Source organism: Acromyrmex echinatior, chromosome 9 (genome assembly GCF_024713525.1).
Source record: "Acromyrmex echinatior isolate Ae372 chromosome 9, ASM2471352v2, whole genome shotgun sequence".
Lineage (NCBI taxonomy): Eukaryota > Metazoa > Arthropoda > Insecta > Hymenoptera > Formicidae > Acromyrmex > Acromyrmex echinatior.
The window spans coordinates 5,617,250-5,639,165 of NC_141860.1; the positions used below are offsets into that span (position 1 = coordinate 5,617,250).

The following is a 21,916-nucleotide window of genomic DNA, read 5'->3' on the forward strand; positions in this document are numbered from 1 at the left end:
TGACACGCAACACGTGATGACCACACCCAGCGGAACACGCTATGTAAGCTTGCCATAATTTTTATCACCCAATCCCTGATGTGCGAAAAAAAGGGTCGAGATTTTCGACATACGTCGAACAATACTCGGTACACAAATAATCTCGTAGTAGTATCAAATCATTTTGTTTTATCAATTTCCGTTTCCAATAAAATATAGATTGATTTTAATCTCGGTTATTTTATTTTCATCTTTTTCTAATTCTTACAAAATGCAGTACTGTAATTGATTCATTTATGCCCGATTCTACCAATATAGAATAACTTTCTCTCTAAAATTTGGAAAATTAAACCACTCTTTTTTAAGACTGAGTTCAATTTTCAATCCTTAGAATGAGATTTTACTTTAAAAAATTTAGAGTTAATTTCGATTCAACTCGCATTTCATATTTTCTAATGTTCATTTTTACCAATATAGATTAATTTTAATCTTGCACGGTTTACTTACTTTTTATCTTTTTCCAGTTCTAAGAATTAAAAGAGTGAAAAGTGAATTAAATCGAGATCAAAATTAATCTTTATTAATAGAAATTTACATAATTAATTAATTAGAATAAATTGAACCGAAATTAATATTAATCAATGGTGGAAACAGGCATAAATAAATCAATTAAAGTACTTACTGTCGATTATAGGAAAAAATACTACAATACTATCTGTTTACTTAAAATCGTAACATGAGAGTTCCAATGTTGATCGTTTTTCCTGATTTGATAGAGTACATTTGATATGGATATTTTTAGTAAAGTATAATAAAAGCTGGTAAATGAAAAGCAAATAAGGTGTAACTGTATTTCCGCGGAAATGTGCCTGCGCTCGTTTTGCTTGTTAAAAATAGAAATATATAAGTGGATTAAAGGATAAAAAACCGGTCACTACGTGTCGCAGTTTTTTTTTTGCAAAAATATAACGAAAGAGAAATTAAGACTGAACAATTCAAGTCGTTCAGAAATTAATAAAGAATATTTGAATACAACGCTGACACTTGAATAAAGAAAATTTCATATGCTGGACTTTTTAAATCGTAGATAAAACGTTTGACAGCTATTGGAATCCTGGTTGCTCTGGTACAATTTTGTATGGAGCGAACCCGCCCATATGCATTTTCATAGCGCATTTTCATCGTTTCACGTTGCGTTGTATGTATACGATGTTGCTAAATTCAATCAGTTTCGTACACTTCGCGTTGAGTACCGTGTAAATTCTATTGTTGCTCTGAAATTGATTATAGACTCTTAAGATATGAAAAATAAAGCGCGACAAACGATTCCAACTCTCTTCTACATTGAGAGAAAAGTGTTTGATAATTGCTTGGCAAAATAATTACAGTTAACTTCATTTTTATACGGTTTATTACACCTATAATGTTAGTAGTAATAACCATATATGATAGTTCTTTCAAATATGAAAAAATTGTATTGTACTATAAATTGTAGTGATTTCGAATAAGTACTAATATAGTAATAAAAAAAATATCAAGATATGAATAAAATAAATATTTTTCAGTAAATGCAATCGCAATTATAATGAATTTAACTATTTTTTTAATTCACGTACTATTTTTTAATTATATTAGGTGTTGGAATTAATTCGTAGCGTTTTACAAGTGATGGGAAGTACTTTCATTAATGTATTTTTTAATGCTCATGTGAAATAAATAACATTCTTTCATTAAAAACGCTACGAATTAATTCCAACACCTAATATAATAAGAACTAAAAAATATGTTTAAAAAAAACTAAACCTTTCAATGTGCGAGACTATTAACACAATTGACTATATTTGCATGGCACAACTATAATGCAATCATTTTTTTCTCTCGATGTTTTAGTCTCTCCTTGAAACAAAGTTATTCATTTCCTTTTAATGAAAATCGAAGCCAATAACTCATCTATAAAGTTGTAAAACTGAATGGAAGATTTAACGACATGAGTTAGAGTCTCAATTTTATGTGCTCTCTTCTATCGAGACGATCTCTGATATCTTTGCACGTTCTCAATTCTTTAGGATGATGCTCTTCCATCTTGACGTGTGAAATAACATTTTCATATGATTCGTCCGTGCGCGAAAGAGGTTGACGTGAAGAAATTAAATATTATCGTGGAGCGAGTGTCGGGTAAAATTCCGAAGCGACGACAGCACGACATGTCATTTGCCGTGCATTTAAGCGACGCAACGTGGCGACGTGGATGAATCTATTGTTTAGCGCCGCAGTTGCGTCGCACTTTATCCTATGCACATTCGCGCGTGTAAAACGCGGACGCATTCGATTGCACGCGCAGGACGTCGATCGATGGAAAACCTCGTACCTACAGACTGTTCTCCAGCCGGGAAAGGTCGATACTTTGACAGGCGATTGTATAAAAGCATAAAGCATGGCGTTACAAAGAAAAAGGTTTCTGTAAACATGAACCGTGTAAACGAATCGTGAAATATATCGAGCTTGAAAATTGATTTTTCACAGAGTTTTAAATGTATTACTACTTCTTTATTATTCAAGATGCTGAAGAAACGTTAAAGTTGTATTACAAATATTTTTTAGCAAAATGAAAAAAATTATAGATTTCTGTATATTGTATTTATGAAAGTAATACAAAAAGTTTAGCGACGATTTAGAACCTAAATGAAAAATTAGTTTAATAAGAAGTATGTTTTTTTAAAAAATTATCAAGATAAAATGAGAAAATTTTTAACTACAAAATTGTATTGCTAAGTATAAATATTAATCTCATTGAACTGTTTCATATATGTATATTTATTTTTATACGGAAGTATCTATATATTTTTAATTCTAGTCTTTTGCACAGACCATACCTACACTTGATATATCTTTAAACGTCAAGCAATTATTCGCCGTCTTCGTTCTTTTATCATTTTATTCTTTATAATTGCTTTATTATCAGTCGCAATGCTCGTGCGTTTGTCGTATGTCAATATTTATACCTATAATATTTGTACCTATAGTATTCTTCGATATTCATATATATTCGTATTCTTGCGTATTCATATATACGTCACATTGTAAGCTGGAAATAAAGAGATATGCTCGATGAATTTTAATTGAAATATATTTTTGAAATAATAGAAAAATATTTGTATCTTTTTGGAAGCACAAAATAGTTTTTCGACGTTCCAAATATTTTTAGTACATTGGTATTTTTATTTTTGATACAAAACGAAATATTTATTTGCGAGAGATAAAGACTGAAGAAAAATATATGCGATATTTCACTTAATTGTACCTCTAATGAAATTTTAATGAAAATAAGAGATGTAAATAAGAGATGCAGTGACAGATTTGAAAATGAAGAAATTACAGGTAAAAAAAATTATGATAACTTTTAGCTGATTAGACCTTCTTCAAGAATTTTGACTGACAAAAAGAAGTCGATTAGTCATAGGATCCGTTATTAAAATTGCAAAGCATTCTGCGGTGAGGAAAGTAGAAGAAATGTTGAAGGTGAGCGAGACTCTCGTTTCCGGAATAAGAAAGAATCTCAAGGAGCATTTGGTGGCTGCGAAATTGCCTTTGAATAGACTGACGACGGAACGTGACATTCGCGAGAAAACGAGTTCAAGGAACGTCTCTCAACTAGTTGAGCGTTCGAGAATTTTGCGTTCTTCGATACTTTACGAATATATTCGCCCCGCGGGCTTTATGTATCCCAAATGGCGCGAATAGGCGGGTGGCATGCATAATGAGAGGCGTTTGATTTCGTTGGCGAGACTAGCACAACGATTGGCTTTCATGTCGGAGCGCTATCGCATTTCTCTGAATTCTCTCTCGTTCCCATGCATGTTGAAGTTAACATTGGTTTAATCACTTCCTCTTTAGGGCGTTAGAAAAGTTGAGCATTTTTGCGTTTCAGCTGAAAACAATTAAATGTAACAATTAAATGTCTGATTCTCTTTATTTGTTTTCCTGTTTTCAATAATAAAGAAACAAATTAAATTATTGAATTATTTTTTATAAAGCTACACTTGTGTTTATACATATAATTGGTTTTTGCGTCATAAAAATATAATGTCCGAATACATTTAAGCAGTTCAAAGACGTGATTAACCGATTCTCTGTTCTCTTCTAAAAATAAAAGTAAAAAAGACAATAAACTTCAATCAACCTTAATCGATGGGACTTTTAAGGCACGTTTCGTCGTTTAATTTAGCGTCAATATCGCCAATATCCATTAAACTTAACTGTAGTTCAATTGTTTCGCTAGTTCTTTTTGGATTCTGCTTGCAAAAGGAGATAAAGAGACAATTGAACTACTATTGAAGTTAATTGATGTTGGCGAAATGGAGTCTAAATTAAATTCAACTACGGTAAAAGTTGAATTACGTAAAAAGAATCAACTTTCGATCCTTTCGTACATACACCCACGCAAAATATTCACAAAATATCGCTCACCAGTCGCTCACACTTGAACTTTTTGCGCAAACGCAGTTCTATGAAATCGATGCTGCGTTATTTCACTAAGCATAATATAAATTTGTGCTATATACATAATAATATTGTTGAAAAGTTAAATTTCACACAAATTGAGAAATTATTTTTATGTGATATTTAATAAATCCCATGCTAAACACATACTAAGATCTCTTTTCATCTTAAGACAATATTTTCTCTCCCTCCCTCTCCCTCCCACCCCCTCTCTCTTTCTCTCTCTTTCTTTCTGCTTTCCTGCTCGTTGCTATCCTTTGTTTTTTCCCACTTTGCAGTTTATTGTTTTTTTTAAATACTTTATTATTACATTATTACATAATCTTGTATAACTGCATATATTTTTCCGCTTTCCTTTTTATTCTTCATGTATTATTATTGCCGCTTTACTTTTTTCAACTTTATATATTTTTATATTTTTTTTATCTATTGTACTTTCTTTTTCTTTGCTTACTTTTATGTTCTTATAGAAGGCTTATTTTAGAACAGAATTAAAAGCTTTTATCTTTCTCTCTCGTTTTCTCTCTTTTTTTTCCTTCCTTTAATCATCCATTCGATCGACAAACTCATTGCCATATAAGTGAACACGTGTCGATCGATCTATGCCAATTGGCAAAAATGCTGATCAGCATGCCGATGGCTTAACGGACTACAGACAAACAACACAAAAGAAGAAGTCGAGCCAAATCATCTATTTGATATGCGAAAGCCGGTCTGCTCTTCGTAACTTGAAATCTTAGACAGTCAGAGAATTAGTAAAGGTTAACTCTCTCTGAAATTTCATCGATTATTCATTTTGTGAAGCAGTTGGCAGAAACAATGCGTTAAGAAAGGATTTGTGCTACTCACTGTTTCTGAGAGGATAGCACAATAACTCTATAATAAAGGAAATAAACGAAATTAAAGAGAAGAATTTAAAAAAAAAATGAATTTTTCTCTCCTTTAAATATTTTTTTTCTTATTAATTACTTACTTTACCAGAATATCTTATTCTACCCGATTATTTTATAAGATATAGTAATGAATCATGAATAATTTCTTGGATAATTAGATTTTTAAAGAATTAATTGCGATACGTATATATTTCAATTAATGTCCTTACCATCCAGCAGAACTTTGCTGAGCTAAACGTATAAAAAACACTCATTAATCGGTTTCGTATAAATTAGAATTGCATTGACAATTTCGACGGCTATGGGATTACCAGGAAATAATGAAAGACCATAAAGGATGCCGTTCCTGGGCAGATAGATAGTACTCAGGGAGTCGACCGGGTACCAATCCAGAATTCGATAATGGAATTCCAGGTCACAGCAGATCACTCTGTACGGCCAATACGGAGATCCGTGTAGCAATATGTGGTTAGTTTAGTGGTCCATCGCGCACGTATAATAACTTTCTAATCTGATACGAAGTACGAGACACCCGTTGCGCTCCTCGGTGCTTAAGAGATACTAGCCAATGGAATCCACGAAAGTGTATCGCTCTTAGATAAGTCACCCGGCGATGATTAATGCGCCCGTTAATACAACGTCATCCCCTGGCGTATATTTTCGTAACGTCCATTGGTGTTGGGTGCAGGGTGTGCACCTCGGAGGCCCCAATTTATTACATCGAATGTCAAAGGCCACGTAAATCTCGCTCATTTTCCATCAATATCTCATTCGACGTATCTTATAATGAGATGTATCTCGCAGCAATATACCTAGATGAAAATTGGTCATGCAAAATAAATTACACGGATAGAATAGTTTTGCTGAGAATGTATCTAATTTAGCTATAGATACAAATCTAAAAATAAATTTTGTTGAATTATTAAAATAATTATGTAGGACGTTCGAACTTTTTATTAGAATGTCAAAATTTTTTGCAGTTTATCGTGTTTGAGTTTTCTACATAATTATTTTAACGATACAACAAAATTATTTTTAGATCTATATCTAGTTAACTTTTAGTGACCAGCAAAATTATCCTTTCCACGTAAATGAATGAAGAGATCCATTTTCGATCAAGACGGATCTTAGTGCCTAATAATAATTTTGTATAAATTTTTACAATTTCCAGTTCGAGCAAACTGTATACCGATTATCAATTTATCTTGAAACACAATTATAATATTAGTAAGCATTTTTAAATAACTTATTATTCATTGAAAATAATTTATTGAGAAAAATATCATCTCAGCTGAGCATTCGAACCTGGATCTTCCGAATTCCATGTGAAATCTTATCAGTTTGATCACTGAAGCATGTAATGATTTTAACAAAATAAATAAAATATAGAAAAGAAACATGAATCGAAGTATTTATACATCAAAATATATTAAATAATATGCAGTTAATGTGATGAGTGATATTTCTCTAAATTGCTTGAAAAAGTAATAATCTAAATAAGTAATCCAGAATTATTTTCAAACCCCACACATAAAAGTTGATAAGAATCTTTTATTGTTGTAGCTTTTATTATATATATATTCTTGAATTTGTATTATTCTTTTTTATCATTATTTTCTTTTTACATGTTATTTTTTACTTATATTATCCTTGTTATTTTCATTGTTCTTGCTTTATTCTCATTATTCCTCTTCCGTTCTTTCATCCGTAGCCTCCGATCTGGACTGCATCAGAGCCCTATTCAATGAGAAAGAGAAGGAACTCTCATTGGCCGTAGCGAAGGTTGAGGAGCTGACGCGGCAGCTGGAAGAACTCCGAGGTCGTCAGAATGCTCCCGCCGGTGGTGGAAGCGCCGGTAGCATTGGAGGCAGTCTCACGGGTGCTACCGGCAATGGACATTTGGTCACCCCAGCCAGTGCCGAACTGGAGAAACTTAGGAGGGAGCTTATGGTAAGCTCGCGTCATCGATTATGGTCTCAAGAGAGTCGACCTTGTCTCGCAAAAGCATAAAGTTTTTGTCCTATTTTCAATCTACGCTAATTAAATACAAATCAATTATGTCATATTTACATGTTTATAGGACGACCCAGAATTTGTGGAAAGCAGGTGTACAATGTTTTAAATGAAATTTAAATCTGATTTTTTTCTTGATTGTTATCATGTCGAAATATATACTAATAATTTTCCTAATTTATATTGAAATAGATTTTTTTTAGAGCGTAACAGATTGTTATTTATCGTTTAATTATTTAATTTGGGAAAAATTTACCTTGATGAAATAAAATTGTGTGCATGAATTATTTGCATGATTTAAATTTGTATAAATATGTTATTTTATTTTCGTACTGAATATTTATTGAATATTTAGATAAAGTATTTAATTTATTGATTTGTGCCTTCATTTTTCGTGTATATTATTCTTTTCATATGGTAGAGAGAAACTTTTTTTTTTTAATAAAAGATAGTATTATATATTTTAAAGTGAAAAATACTGAGATTATCTCACTTTTTTAAAAAATATGAAGAAGCATATTTTAGTTTTTATAATTTTTAATTGTGATACTAATTGTTCATAGTATTGAAACTGGTATGTATATAGTTGAGTACATGTTGATAACGAATTAATTATAGCGACATTTTTATGCGCGTATTTCAAGCGTATTATAAGACATAAGGAAAAGTCAATGAAGAAAAAAACCAAATTTATTTCCCTAATTTATGTAGTATCGCAACAAGATGAACGAACAGCAAAACCAAGTAGTATCCCAACAACGGCAAGCCTTGGCACAACGACAGGCCGAGATGGCATCGATAGACGCGCGAATAGCTCAACTTCAAAGTCGTCTCCAGCGCAAGAGAGCATTGAATCAACGATTGACGCAAGTGGGTCCTAATGGCGGTGGTGTTAACAATACAGGATTCCCGGACACAAAGCTCGATAGTTTTAACAACAGCGGCAAGTTAAGACCAGCCGGCAATATCGCCGCGATCGAGCCGTATTCACACATACCGAACGACAATGATTTCAATCTGAACAAAAACGATCCCAAGTACCAGACACTGCCATACAACACCAAATTTACAATGAACTTCAAGGCTATAGAAGACGATGTGAACAAAAATAAAATACAACATTCAGCGAGCGCCTCTCAATTGGGACAGCGGCCGATCTTTCAGCAATACGGACATCAAATCGTTCACAGCCAGTCGCAGTCTCATATTCAAGGTAAGTGTTTTACTCACAATTTAATATTTAAAACATTGAGCATCCACATAATTACTTATAATTTTAAAATTATTTGAAATTAAGTTTTTTTTCTCGAAAAGATAATTTGCTATAAATACTTGTAAATTAATAACCAATACAATAAATACAGAATTGTTATTTCATCAACAAATAGTAAACATGATTTTAAATGTGGATCTAATTATCGTCAAAAATATTTAGGACAATCTCAATTATTAGGAAGCAATCAACAGCAACAGCAACACAATCAAAATCTTGGCAACCAATCCACGACAATCCAATCGAGTTGCAACTACAATAACAACAACAACAATAACAATAACAGTAACAATCTCATCTGTAATACTGCGCATAACTTTAGCTCGGACAATTTGTCGCAAGGTCTTCGTCTTCACCAAGGTCATCAACATCAACAACAATCGCAGACACAGCAACAGCAGCAGCATCAAAATGGCAACCTCCAGCAGAAGCAACACAATGTGAGCGGCAGCATTAGTGGTGCATCAACAACGTCGAATCTCGTAGGTGTTACCGTTCCATCGATCATACAAACCACGCAGAACCAACATCGAAATCTGCAACAGACCGTAGGTGGTCATCAAAAACCAGTGTCGAGCGTGGCACCAAGTTTTTCAGTCAAGTCACAGATCTATCAAACCTCCTCGACTAAGATCCATCCAGTTATGCCGCAGACATTGAGCCTACTGGGTCGCGGACATAACAATGCGGCACAAAACTACATCGGCAACAATCAACAGTTAGCGACGGCGAATACCCAGTTACAATCTAACGCCGGGAATCAAGAAGCAAATTATAGACATGGTTATCCCGTTGCTCAACAGCAGCAGCAACAGCAACAACAGCAGTATCCAAATCAGACGACGAACATTCACGCGTCTTCTCCGGCAGCCGTATATCAGATCCAGAGTTCGTCCAATCTCGTTGGTCTTCATGGCAATTCTTCCCAGAAGTATAATCAATCGTCACAAGTGTTGAGTCCTAACGATCTCGGGCAAAGCCAGGATCAAATATTGAACAATCAAAAAACTAAATTTGAATCGAGCAAGAGTCAGGACAAGTTCGAACATGCATTGCCGTCTAACAATAAACATGAACAACAGCAGCAGCAGATTAGATATGATCAGAATCTCACGAGCAAGTACGAGATACAGCAACAGAGTAGCAAGCACGATCCAACTGGAAATCAAGCGAAACATGACCAGCATCTTCACAACATTAAGTACGAATCTGGTTGTCAGAATTCGCAACAGTATACCAAACATGAACAGCAACAGCACGAGGGAAGATTGTCGAACAAGTATGATCACAATCCAACATTCAAACACGAATCTTCGAGCGCCAGTCAATACAAATCGGAGTATAAACCTGAGTCAAACAAGTATGAGAGTAGTGGTCAGAGCAAATTCGAGATGGTGTCAGCCAAATACGAACCAAATTCCACGACGAAACACACGGTTGATCATGTGGCCACCAAGTTCGAAATCCCCGCGAAAACACCGGACAGGCCATTCGAATTCGACAAGTCGGCGACGAAGAGCAGCGACAGCGAGAGAAAGAATTTCAATGAGCCGCGAATAGAAGATAAGACGAAACCGGCATTGCCACCGAAACCGAGCAAACCGAATCCGCCGCCAAGACTTACTCATCACGAGAAGATTGATGTGTCGTCATCCGAAGGAATCAACGAGTGCAAGATGACTAACACAAATCTCAATTCAAGGTTTGTATATGCTTCTAATTTTTAAATGATAATCCTGTAAGAAGTAAGATATAATTAGATATGAAGATGTATAAACTTTGAGAATTATGATCTTGTGTTATATTCTTATTATATTGACTATCTCTATTAAATAAGTCTATCTACTAAATAAGTACTTTGTTAAATATTTCCACTGTAAAAGAATTTTGGAAAAGAAGTTCTAAAATTTAAGATCATATTTCATTAGACATCTTATACATAAATTTAAAAAGTTAACAATTTTTAATATTAAACAGAGATTTCGCGCTTAAAAAATGCTTGTGCGTAATTTATTCTCAAATATTTCATTCAAATATATATCCTGAATATTTTTAAATCTTTGTTATTATTTATAATAAAATGTACACAAAAGGCTTTTGTCCGCGTGTTGCAATTTAAATCTGTTTAAACACTTTACATTCTCTTCACACCCCTCGTAGAATTACAATATTATCAAGGAATTCATCGAACAATTCACGCGAACTCGGACTGCGGAATGACAAAACAATTACTGGGTTAATTATAAATGTTAATTAGTTCGCGATCGATTTGGCCAGTGAATCGAAGCCTGTCTCGAATAATAGACACCGAAATAGAACCTCGCGGCTCCGCGGAGACGACATGGGCCCGCGCTCCTCTTAGTGTTTCGTGAGTTCTCCGATCAGTGCAAGCCAGTGATACATACGATTAACGTGCCTGCAATTGCCAGGAGATGATTTCGTGCATGATTAATCACGAATCGATGCTCAATTACGCGACTGTTAATAACATCTGTTTATTGGATGGTTATTAATGTTGATAGACATATCGAGCGACAGCCAGATCAGATACAATCGTGTAATTTCGTCGTAATTTCGTCGTAATTTTTATTTGTGCCCTTTGCGATTTATATGCAGCCGACCGACGATTTGATACAATTATTCAAGATTTACAAAATATTGAATGGGATTTTGGCGTTGCAAATTATATTCGGTTTCCCTTTTGTCAGAGTCGATAGAGAATTGTAAGTCTTGATCTAGACAATTCGTTATTTATATTTTACCTTCTGTTGAATTTTTTATAATACAATATCAAGCACGATATTCAAATTAATTAATTTTTTTAAGATTAATATATTTAATTTAGACTAGAAATAAAATTATTTAATTTAATTAGCTACAATCTTTCATCGTTCTCAATTCATCCATGTAATCGATAATGTAATAATGATTCAATTAATTATTGATTTTCTGATTTCCAAATTTGTTTTATAAATCTTGTAGGTCGGATAAGGACGAGGAAATACCACCGATTCCTACGTCAGAACCGCCTGAATCTCCCACGGAAACGCAACTGGCCAATCATCAGATTATCAAAGCTCGGCCGTTAACATTGAAGAAAGTACCGATATCAGAGCAACCGAAACTGAGATACGCCAAATCCAATGTTCACGTGTCGATAAATCGCCGAATTGAGATGCCCCCGGCCTTCCTGTTTCCGGAGACAGAAATTCCGGCGGATCTCATGCAGACTGATCAACAACAGCAGCAACAGCAACATCAACAGCAAATCATCGACACTACGGACAGTTGCAAGATTAGTAACGAAGATAATATCGGTGACGGCGAGAGACTGGAGGAAGCGGACATCATCGACGCTCTGAATGTAATCAACATAGAGGATAAACCGACGAAGATGAAGACCGACTCGGAATTGACCGGGGGAACCGGAGGTGAAATGGAGATAGACGGAAGCAAGATATCGGAAGTAATGAGGAGGAAGAAGGGAAATCTCAAATCGACGAGCACGGGAGGCGGTGGTGGCAAGGTCAATCTGTCCAGGCGGGTATCGTTCGACCCACTGGCGCTGTTACTCGACGCTAGTCTCGAGGGAGAACTCGAGCTCGTAAAGAAAACCGCGAAAGAGGTCGCCAATCCTAGCTCCGCTAATGATGAAGGTATTACCGCTCTGCACAACGCCATATGCGCCGGTCACCTCGAGATCGTCAAATTCCTCGTAGAATTCGGCTGCGATGTCAACGCCCAGGACAGCGATGGATGGTAAATTGAACACTAGATTTTTTTTCGAAAACTACGTGCAAGAGAATATTTTGCTAAATGAAGATGGATAAATAAAATCGTATTCTTCACTTGATTTCAAGTAGCTTTACTTAATAGAATTGTGATTTAAAGTCTATAAAAATATGATATTATAATATAATTGAAAATTAAAATATAATCTTTGATAAACTCTCTCTCTCTCTCTCTCAAGAAAAATCTGATCATAAAAGAATTAGTTATTAAAAAGTTAAAAGAGATTATACATAAAATTTAAAAGCCTATTGTATTGTTCTAAAAAAATTATTGGTTTATATACAGAATATCTTTAATCTGCTATAAATATTTAAATATTTTTTACATAGGACGCCATTACACTGCGCCGCCAGTTGTAACAATTTATCTATGGTGAGATTCTTGGTCGAACATGGTGCTTGCATTTTCGCAACCACCCTTTCAGATCACGAGACCGCCGCGGAAAAATGCGAGGAGGACGAAGAAGGATTCGACGGATGTTCGGAGTATTTGTATAGTCAGTATCATCGGAGCAAAGTTTAAAATCAATTGTGGTACAAAGAATATATTTGTGAAAAAAACATCTTTTTTGTGCACACAGGCGTTCAAGAAAAGTTGGGTATTATGAATAACGGTCAGGTATATGCGGTTTTCGATTACGAGGCCCAACACGCTGACGAACTCTCATTGAAAAACGGCGACTCTGTAATCGTACTTCGGAAGGGGGATGATAACGAACGAGAATGGTGGTGGAGCAAACTCGGACATAAAGAAGGCTACGTACCTCGGAATTTATTGGGGGTAAGTATAACTGATCATAAATGACTGATGATAAGCGAGATTAATATTTTTTCAAGTTAAGCAAAATATCGTGAAATTACATTTTATAATACACTATATCAAAATACTTAGATTTTTAATATATCAAAAAACATTGCTAAATATGCCAAAATATATTTTATAAATATGAAAAATAATTTCAAAAAATTTTATGTAGTAAAATTCCAGATCCACATTTCAAGCATGTAATTTTAAATATTACTTTTCAAATATAAAAATATATATTAGAAAGTTTATTATACAAAATTCTCTCTCTGCATAGCATTTTGCATTTTAAATATGTTTACTAATTCTAATACTGCGTGTAGATATAAGAATGTTGCATTATATGTTTCAGTTATATCCCAGAGTGCAGCCAGCGAAAGCGATTGATTAAAATTTTCGCAGAATATCCGATGATTACGACAGTATTTGACTTGCAGCTTTATCTTGTTAATTGTTATAACACGATACATAGACACATTAGTAAATATTTAATAGCATTACTATCCGAACAGATACGGATATCGCAAAGAGAGAATCTACCCAACTTTTTTTTAACAAATGTAGTAATCTTCTAATTACACAGCACGCGTATGTCATTTTTCTTGTAGCTTATAAAAGAGATTACATCATCGTGGATTTTAATGATTTTAATCGGCTACGATTTGCCATGAATCCGCGAGTCGAATGATCGTACAGATACAAATCATCCGTAGTTATTGACGATATATAATATATGGCAATGCATTTCCTTATGACTTTTTCTCACGTTTTAGATAAGACAGATGTTTTAATAACGGATTGCACAATTATTGGCCGAATGTCTATCTGATTTTACATTTGTCAATTTAGCTGCACAGACATTCTCAATTCAACTTTCTGTTTGAAAGTTTAATTAAGAATTAAGAGACATGTCGTGTCTCTCACTTACACTCGTAAACTATCAAATTATTTATATAGCGATATATTTTTAACGTACATTTATTCAAATATTGTGATTTGTTTTGAAAAAAAGAATTTTATTTTTTTATTATACAGGTTTTTCTAGAATTGACAAAAATGTACGCATAGCTTTAATTCTTGTGAAATTTCGAGATGATTTTTGTTAACGGGTTTCCCGCTCTGTAGTTAGGTTTTAGATAAGCAAATAAATAATGGAATGTTATTCGCTGTTTAATGTAAAGTGTATTTTACTTTCGTTTTTGTACTTGTACAAAATTTTAATTTAAGCCTTTAGTTTTTAAGATATTGTATGTCTAAATATGATAAGTTATGAAAAAATAATCGCGCTCGAATATTTTTCTCGAAATTTCGCAAATTCTATATGTCCATTTTTTATCAATTTTGGATCATCCTGTAAATGCATTGGCTTTACGAGTTTTATCGCTTTAATTTGCTTCACCTAAATGCTTAAGTTTAGATGAGGTCAGATTATATTGTTTCATTACTTGCCCAGGATATTTTGGTATGTATTGTCAAAATCGCGGATTTCGTTCATTCGATCTCCGATCTTTTTAAAGTTGTTCCTAAACGTAATCTTGCCGATACGCACGATGAACGATACGAGATAGCGTTTCAAATGACGATGTGCAATTATATGAAAAAACGTAAATAGGGTACTAAAAAAATATCGATGATACGTTTCAATTGCGCCCAATCATATTACTGTTTCGATATATATATACACACACACGTGTGTGTGTGTGTGTGCGTGTGTGTGTGTGCGCGCGTGTGTGTGTGTGCGTGCGTGCGTGTATAAAATGCCTGATTTGTCATATAATACTTAGATGGGCATGTTACAAGATAACGATCATCTCTCGTTGAATAGACCACTGTCAGGAATTTTCTAAGCACGCCATTATGTTCTTATAATAGATATGTACAGGTGTATCACATATGCGAATGCGAGCCACTTAGAGGATTTCTGACTGTTTGTCAAGTGACATATGTGCCTTTCGAAAGTAATAATGGGTAGATTATGTAAGAAAATACGATATATTATGACGAATAAATTGTTTTTAATAAAAAAAGAATCGATTTTTATGTTAGTCCATTTTCTATCTGATGATTTATAATAAATACATTAAAATTACACTATAAATACATATAAACGCTAATTACAATTGCATTGGTCGTACAAAAATACTCTCATAATATATAAAAATATTATTAGGCGATACGATGATTTCGATACCTTTAAATATATTATGTTTTAATAAATAGAGAAAAATTGCTATACAATACAACACAGAACAGTATTCGGTTGCTTAACATAAAAACATGTCTTTGATTCTATATACACTAAATTATACATCTTTGTTCCAATAAACTTATTTCATACAAAAGAGAGAAATATATAATTTATATAAGAGAGGTAAAAATGCACGCAAAAATGCACATAAGAATAATTTTACAACAAAATTATGTCATTTACGCAAATTATCCAAACAAAATCTAATTCTAAATAAATTATTCTTTCTTATTTACACTTTTACAAATGTACTAATTAACAAAACTATCCTTTAAGTGGAAAGATTGATCTTTCTACTATTTTGGAGTATCAATTATTTCTTTAGCAGCAATCTCTCGCTTCTTTATTATTCTCAATACTACTTGTACTCTCAATAAATGTTTTTATTAGAAAATTTAATTTGTACTTATTTTCTGTACTCTTAAATTGTAATTATCGAGTTAACAATTTTTTTTCATCTATGGCTTAATATAAATTATTTATAGCATTTTTAAAATAAAAATGGTTTAAGGAAAGTATCGAAATTCAATTTGTTTTGTATCATCCAACGTCGAAGAAGTGAATAATATATATCAGCATATTTTTCATACATATTATCCACGTATCAATATACGCATAAGCGCAGTCGTTGACTGGATAAATGTAAATATAAAACACATTTGTTTTACGTCGATATATACATATACATATACAGGATAAATCAAAATATTTAATGTTATATGTATGAAAACAAAAATCTTTTTCATTTTTCATTTTTAAAATCATACAACTTCACTGGTCATTTCTATCACTGATTAATATTGGTTAATTCTATCTCAAATATCCTGTATATGAACATATGTCAATATTAGGCTATCACACGGAGAAAATATTTAAATAGAATTATGATCTCGTAGAAAGAAAGCCTAAATTTCGTTTCCTTTCTTCGCTATTTGTAGGCAAATTTGAAAATCTTCACATTCCGCGGCTATAGTTTTGAGACTGAAAATAATTAGTAATCAATGCTCAAAAATTTCTAATTCTGAATTAAATCTGATATAACGCTTCCTTATATTATCTGCAATCTGTAAAAAAAGAATAGAAAAAAAGAGAAAAGTTGAAAATTGCTTTTTATTTCACATACCTTTCAATGTAAATGTTTAGAACCGATGTTTCAAAATTCCCTCTTCTTATAGCTTCAGTACAAAACTGCGATAGATTCTTGAAACATTTCCGTGTGATGTTATGAGAACCCTGATTTTCCCATTCTGGTAATTCCCTAGTAATTTTCCATGCTTCTAGTACATAGCGCATTAATGAAATCCAGTGTTGAGACTCTTGCAATATTCTTCCTTGATCATTTAGAGTTTTCTAAAGAAACAAATTGCAAAAAACAGAAGAAAAAAAAATTGTTATTAATAAATTGAGCAATAGTTATATAATTGATTAAATTCTTATATATAAACAAAGGAGATCAAAATCTCACACAAATAAACAAGTCTTATTATTTTAGCTTGATATATATATATATGAACGAACCTGAAATGCGTCCAAATGTATGTAAGCACGACTATACGTGGAATCATCAGTCAAATTGGAAACTAATACCAGACTGGCGTAAATATTTTGTCGTAGGACAATTAATTTTTCTATCAGCGGCCGAATATCTGCAATCGGCATATTCTTGGAAAGGACATTACGAAGTTTCTCGTTCTCGCGCAGCGTACCTTCGTCTTGCGCGTATACCAGCTCCATAATCATATGCACGAGTTGCTCGTGACTGAGACCACGCAAGCCATTTGCTAAATTATCATTGGATCGTACTCTCGACGAATTTGCGACGTCTAATGACATTCGAGAGGGTAACGATGTTTTCTTACTCTCCGGTATAGTGAAACTGGATTGGCGAGTATCGATAAGAGAGAGCCTCTTTTTAGCAGCATTCCTCAATACCGTTTGTGATGTCGATGGATTTTTAACTGGTGTGCGGTCTCTGGAACTCAAACTGATAGCCAAAGATTATCAAAGATGTTACTAGTTTAGTATATTATAAATGTACATGTAGATATATTATACTTAAACAAACTGCATCGCTTGTTGGTGTCGAGATCGGGGGACCAAACTATAGATCTTCGTCGACCTCTCTTTTGAATGACAAGTTCATCAGGACTCTGTGGTGAATTCCAATCATCAGGTAATCTGTTTAGCCAATTCTGCAGTGTGCTTACATCCATGTTATGATATGTTGCTGAAATACATTTCACAAATTATCAAAATGTTTCAAGCTATATAATAAATACAGGTCTGTTTTTCTATACTAAAATTTTTCTGTTCTTTCCTTTCATCAAATACATACATATTTCATTCTAAGTTCTAAAAGTATCTTAATTATAGAAAACAGATTTTATGGCATATAAGAATATGAATATAATATGCAAGTACAAGTTAAACAAGCAAGATAAGGACATGCATGTACATCCAAAAGCTCCAGAAAAAAAAGAGAAAAATTTATTTTAACCATCTATTTTTATCTTTCTGTTACTGTAATACCATGAAAACTTTTTAAAAACGCTTGGGTCAAAAAAGATCCAAACATGGTTAGAAGGTTAAGAAAATGATTGTAGACCAGTATAGTCGATTCTTTAAGATTATCTTAAGTAAGATCTTAGACCAGTGATCTTAGGCCGGTATTCATAGGTTGGTATTCATAGGTAGGGCAATATTCATAGTATGTTGTATATTTTAAGATCGTCCTAAGTAATGTCTTAAGATGCTAATATGATTCTTTAATCAGTGCATGACATCTTAATACTGTACTTAAGATGGTTTTGAAATAAGAACTGACTATAAAAGTATAATCCTAAATTGTCATAATCACCATATTAGCGTCTTAAAACATTACTTACTTAAAGCTATCTTAAAATAAAAACTAACTATAAATATTGGCTATAGTTTTAAAAACTAACTTAAGTTGTCATAAACAATCACAAAACTGTATTAGTAGTTATTATTATGTAGTATCTTAAGACATTATTTAAGACAGTCTTAAAATAAAAATAAATTATGAATACCAGTCGAAAATCGTATTAGTATCTTAAGACATTATTTAAGACTATCTAATAAGAACGAACTATGAATACTGGCCATAGGATTGTTATGGTTCGCGAAAATTCGGCATGCGAGGTTAGATAGATTTTCGCAACGTCACGCTCACGCGAATTGAGTTTAGTGCAAAAACGCGTCGCACATAGGAAGATATGACGATATTTTTGTGAAATCAGGGAGAAAAGGCACGACGTTACTACGCTCGAAATATGGAGTTGTATGGAATGCACCTGGTGTCGAATTGGCGGGAATCACCAGCGGACCTTCAAGATGTGACTGTCTCGAGCGAGGAGAAGGGACCAGAGTTTCTCGCAGCTGCCTCGCCATCGCGGTTTGCGCGGCGATGTCCTCCGACGTTGCCGCGAAGAAATTTGGAGAGTTTCAGTTACGGGACCGTAACAAAACAACTGTCAATAATAGACGCTCACAAGTTGTCAACTGCTGTCAACCGGTGTTATTGTCGTTCACTATCCTGCTATCACTGATTACACAACAACAGATACTCTGCGCGTGCGCGTGACTCGATCGGATAAGCACAGGAAATAACAAATTTCAACCTATCAGAAATCATGTATTAGAATGAATGTTTTCTGATAGGTTGAAATCTCCTATACCCTGTTCCTATCGCCTATGCTTTTTATGTTTTCGGTTTAAAGGCCTATTCAAACGGACGCACAATCGCATGCACATTCGCATGCACATTTCATGAAGAAAAAAATCGATCACGAATTTGGATTTTTGGAGCAGAGATTGTAAGAGACTGCTATATTGTGTTTGGTTCTTTTCAATTTTCATCTGATTTCTTGTAACGTCTATTACATATACGTATGTTTATTCTATCTCAGCTTTGTAATTGTTTTCTTCAAGTATTTAATTATCGTTTTTATGTTTTAATATCTAGTAATTTTTAGGTTATGCACAAGTTTCGGAAATTATCCCAATTGAAGAAAAGAAGGGAGCGAACATTGAATGTACGTCTTCCTCACATAATAAAGGATAAAAAAGAAATTGAACAGTTATTTGAGGGTAGTTATCATATAAAATTACCACGACAGTCCAGTAAATCATGCCACATCATCTTTCCTACTGTGGAAGAGAAGATTAAAAATTATAAACTTGCAAAGGGTAAAACAATCGATGGCAAGCGAATTGTTATTCAACCATTGCGTGAGATTGTATTTAAAAAAGAAACCAACACAAGAAAAAAGATTTTTATACCTGAAATTAAACCGGACATTGAAGTAACAAAAACGTAAGTATCACTTGCTTGAGTCAACTTTATTTCACAAGATTATTAATATTTCATATATATTTTATACTTTTACAGATTATTTATTTCAAATGTAGCCAGTGGTACAAAATCACATGAAATAAGAGGTGCCCTTCCTGGATGTATTGGTGTTACTTTATTAAAACCTTATAATAAAGATTTTAGGTAAGTACAATTTATTTTTATTAAATTTCTAACTTTGCCATAATGACACAATATATACTACATATACATACATGTATATAATATAGATACACAGAGAGTTTGTGTCTTTTTTCAAGAGATGTTTGTAGAAGAAAAAAATAACACGAACTTTCCATGATACCTTATATATTATATATATATATATATATATATATATATATATATATATATATGCATATGCATGTATGTATTTATGTATATTTATATTTATAATAATGCATTTTTTAATTTGTATAGGAGCGCAATGGTTAAAATGGAAAGTATTCAAATAGCAGCAGAATATCTAACTGAAAAGCACAAATGGCCAATCGTAAATGGTCATAAAATATGTATGAAACGAGATACAAGAGCAAAATATAAAAGAAGACGTCCTACAAGTATTCTTAAAATTCATAATGACAATACAATAGAAAAATGTAAATCTAGTAAGAGCTTGAATTGTACAGAAGTTAACAACGATGATAATTAAGAATGTTTAATTAAAATAATTATCGATAACGGAAATATTATAATTTCTTTATGATTCTCCAAATAATAAAAAATCCTGAGAAATCGGGAACTTTTATTTGCCTGATTTCTCATGATTTTTAAAAATAATTAGTAATTATTAGGTGTACTTTGCTTCCGCTGTTTTTTTTCCGAAATTCGAGGCTTTATTGTAAAAAACTGGTTATACATTTATGATTATGATTGAAAGTATTGTCCATCGCTGGCCACTACTTTCTCCCATCTTTCGGGTAGCGTACGAATCCTGCGTCGAAAAAATTGGTCATCTTTTGAGACGATCCACAAATCGATCCAATTTTTTACTTCTTCATAAGACTGGAAGTGCTGGTCAGCCAGGCCATGTGCCATTGATCGAAACAAGTGATAGTCAGAGAGAGCAATGTCTGGAAAATATGGCGGGTGGGGTAGGATTCCCATTTCAACGTTTCCAAGTATGTCTTGATCACTTTCGCAACATAGGGTCGAACATTGTCATGCTGCAAAATCACTTTATCGTGTCTCTCGTTGTATTGCGGCTGTTTGTCTTTCAATGCTCGACTCAAACACATCAATTGCGTTCGATACTGATCGCCTGTGATTGTTTCAGTCGGTTTTAACAGCTCATAATACACTACGCCCAGCTGGTCCCACCAAATACAGAGCATGATCTTGGAGCCGTGAATATTCGGTTTGGCTGTCGACGAAGCATAGCCGGGAACTCCCCATGATTTTCTGCGCTTGGGATTATCATAATGAATCCATTTTTCATCCCCAGTCACAATGCAATGCAGAAATCCCTTCCGTCTTTGCCTTTCAAGCAGCTGTTCACAAGCAAACAAACGCCGTTCAACATCTCTCGACTTAAACTCGTACGGCACCCAATTTCCTTGCTTCTGAATCATTCCCATGACTTGCGTTTTGAAATGGCTGTTGAGTCACTCGCAATGATTGTGCCAATTTTTCTTGATTTTGACACGAGTCTTGATCAAGTAATGCCTCCAATTATGCATCTTCGAAAACCTCTCTTCCACCGCTATGCCGGTCTTCGATGTCAAAATCACCGTTCTTGAAGCGTTGAAACAACTCATAACATGTTCTTTTACTAATAGCGGCCTCACCATAAGTATTTGAGAGTATTCGATGAGCCTCAACCGCAGATTTCTTCAAATGGAACAAGAAAATTAAAACCTCCCGCAAATGACGAGAATTTGACTCTGACATTTTCAATCGAGAATAACTTTATGATGCAGCACAAATCGAATGTTTCTATGGGATTATGTTAACAGATGCCTAAGTTTATTGTATGACGTCTATGATCTATTTATTTCGACCACTTACCGCTAAAGCCATCTATAGGAAAACAGCGGAAG

The 21,916-nt window shown here is 33.6% G+C and overlaps 3 protein-coding genes across 17 annotated transcripts in view; 2 read left to right on the plus strand and 1 right to left on the minus strand.

Moving 5' to 3' along the window:
• Positions 1 to 15,284, plus strand: part of LOC105152720 (Ankyrin-repeat, SH3-domain, and Proline-rich-region containing Protein) — a 90,589-nt gene extending 75,305 nt beyond the window's left edge. For 12 of the 13 annotated variants that reach the window (XM_087409645.1, XM_087409640.1, XM_087409641.1 and 9 more), the window contains 7 exons: positions 7,084 to 7,322; positions 8,097 to 8,598; positions 8,821 to 10,360; positions 11,641 to 12,417; positions 12,780 to 12,946; positions 13,031 to 13,230; positions 13,607 to 15,284. In XM_087409645.1, coding sequence (XP_087265771.1) covers positions 7,084 to 7,322; positions 8,097 to 8,598; positions 8,821 to 10,360; positions 11,641 to 12,417; positions 12,780 to 12,946; positions 13,031 to 13,230; positions 13,607 to 13,645 — 3,464 coding nt within the window. In that variant the 3' untranslated portion in view covers positions 13,646 to 15,284. The remainder of the gene's footprint in view (positions 1 to 7,083; positions 7,323 to 8,096; positions 8,599 to 8,820; positions 10,361 to 11,640; positions 12,418 to 12,779; positions 12,947 to 13,030; positions 13,231 to 13,606) is intronic. The other variant, XM_011067142.2, reaches the window with a different exon arrangement.
• LOC105152721 (uncharacterized) lies at positions 15,250 to 19,092 on the minus strand. Its single transcript, XM_011067143.2, has 5 exons — positions 18,817 to 19,092; positions 17,558 to 17,729; positions 17,021 to 17,486; positions 16,626 to 16,852; positions 15,250 to 16,483 (listed from the first exon to the last, which is right to left on the minus strand). Exons 1-5 carry the CDS (start codon positions 18,911 to 18,913, stop codon positions 16,408 to 16,410), a joined length of 1,038 nt encoding a protein of 345 aa, XP_011065445.1. The 5' UTR covers positions 18,914 to 19,092; the 3' UTR covers positions 15,250 to 16,407.
• A 132-nt stretch (positions 19,093 to 19,224) lies between these two features.
• Positions 19,225 to 20,564, plus strand: LOC105152722 (uncharacterized). Of its 3 annotated transcripts, none has more exons than XM_011067147.2 (4): positions 19,225 to 19,338; positions 19,498 to 19,838; positions 19,914 to 20,021; positions 20,298 to 20,564. In XM_011067147.2, exons 2-4 carry the CDS (start codon positions 19,501 to 19,503, stop codon positions 20,527 to 20,529), a joined length of 678 nt encoding a protein of 225 aa, XP_011065449.1. In that variant the 5' UTR covers positions 19,225 to 19,338; positions 19,498 to 19,500; the 3' UTR covers positions 20,530 to 20,564. The 3 variants fall into 3 exon arrangements, with proteins under 3 accessions (XP_011065449.1, XP_011065448.1, XP_011065447.1); XM_011067146.2 differs by having other exon boundaries at positions 19,250 to 19,411; positions 19,488 to 19,838; XM_011067145.2 differs by having other exon boundaries at positions 19,250 to 19,411.
• The last annotated feature ends 1,352 nt before the right edge of the window (positions 20,565 to 21,916 follow it).

What these genes read in the sequence shown, in the direction of transcription:
- LOC105152722 (XM_011067147.2), top strand. Translation starts at nt 19,501, where the DNA reads ATGCACAAGTTTCGGAAATTATCCCAATTGAAGAAAAGAAGGGAGCGA. An exon ending in GACATTGAAGTAACAAAAAC is followed by an intron (nt 19,839 to 19,913) that starts GTAAGTATCACT and finishes ATACTTTTACAG; the next exon opens with ATTATTTATTTCAAATGTAG. An exon ending in CCTTATAATAAAGATTTTAG is followed by an intron (nt 20,022 to 20,297) that starts GTAAGTACAATT and finishes TAATTTGTATAG; the next exon opens with GAGCGCAATGGTTAAAATGG.
- LOC105152721 (XM_011067143.2), bottom strand. Translation starts at nt 18,913, where the DNA reads ATGGCGAGGCAGCTGCGAGAAACTCTGGTCCCTTCTCCTCGCTCGAGA. An exon ending in AAGCGATGCAGTTTGTTTAA is followed by an intron (nt 17,487 to 17,557) that starts GTATAATATATC and finishes TTTGGCTATCAG; the next exon opens with TTTGAGTTCCAGAGACCGCA. An exon ending in CTAAACATTTACATTGAAAG is followed by an intron (nt 16,484 to 16,625) that starts GTATGTGAAATA and finishes AATTATTTTCAG; the next exon opens with TCTCAAAACTATAGCCGCGG.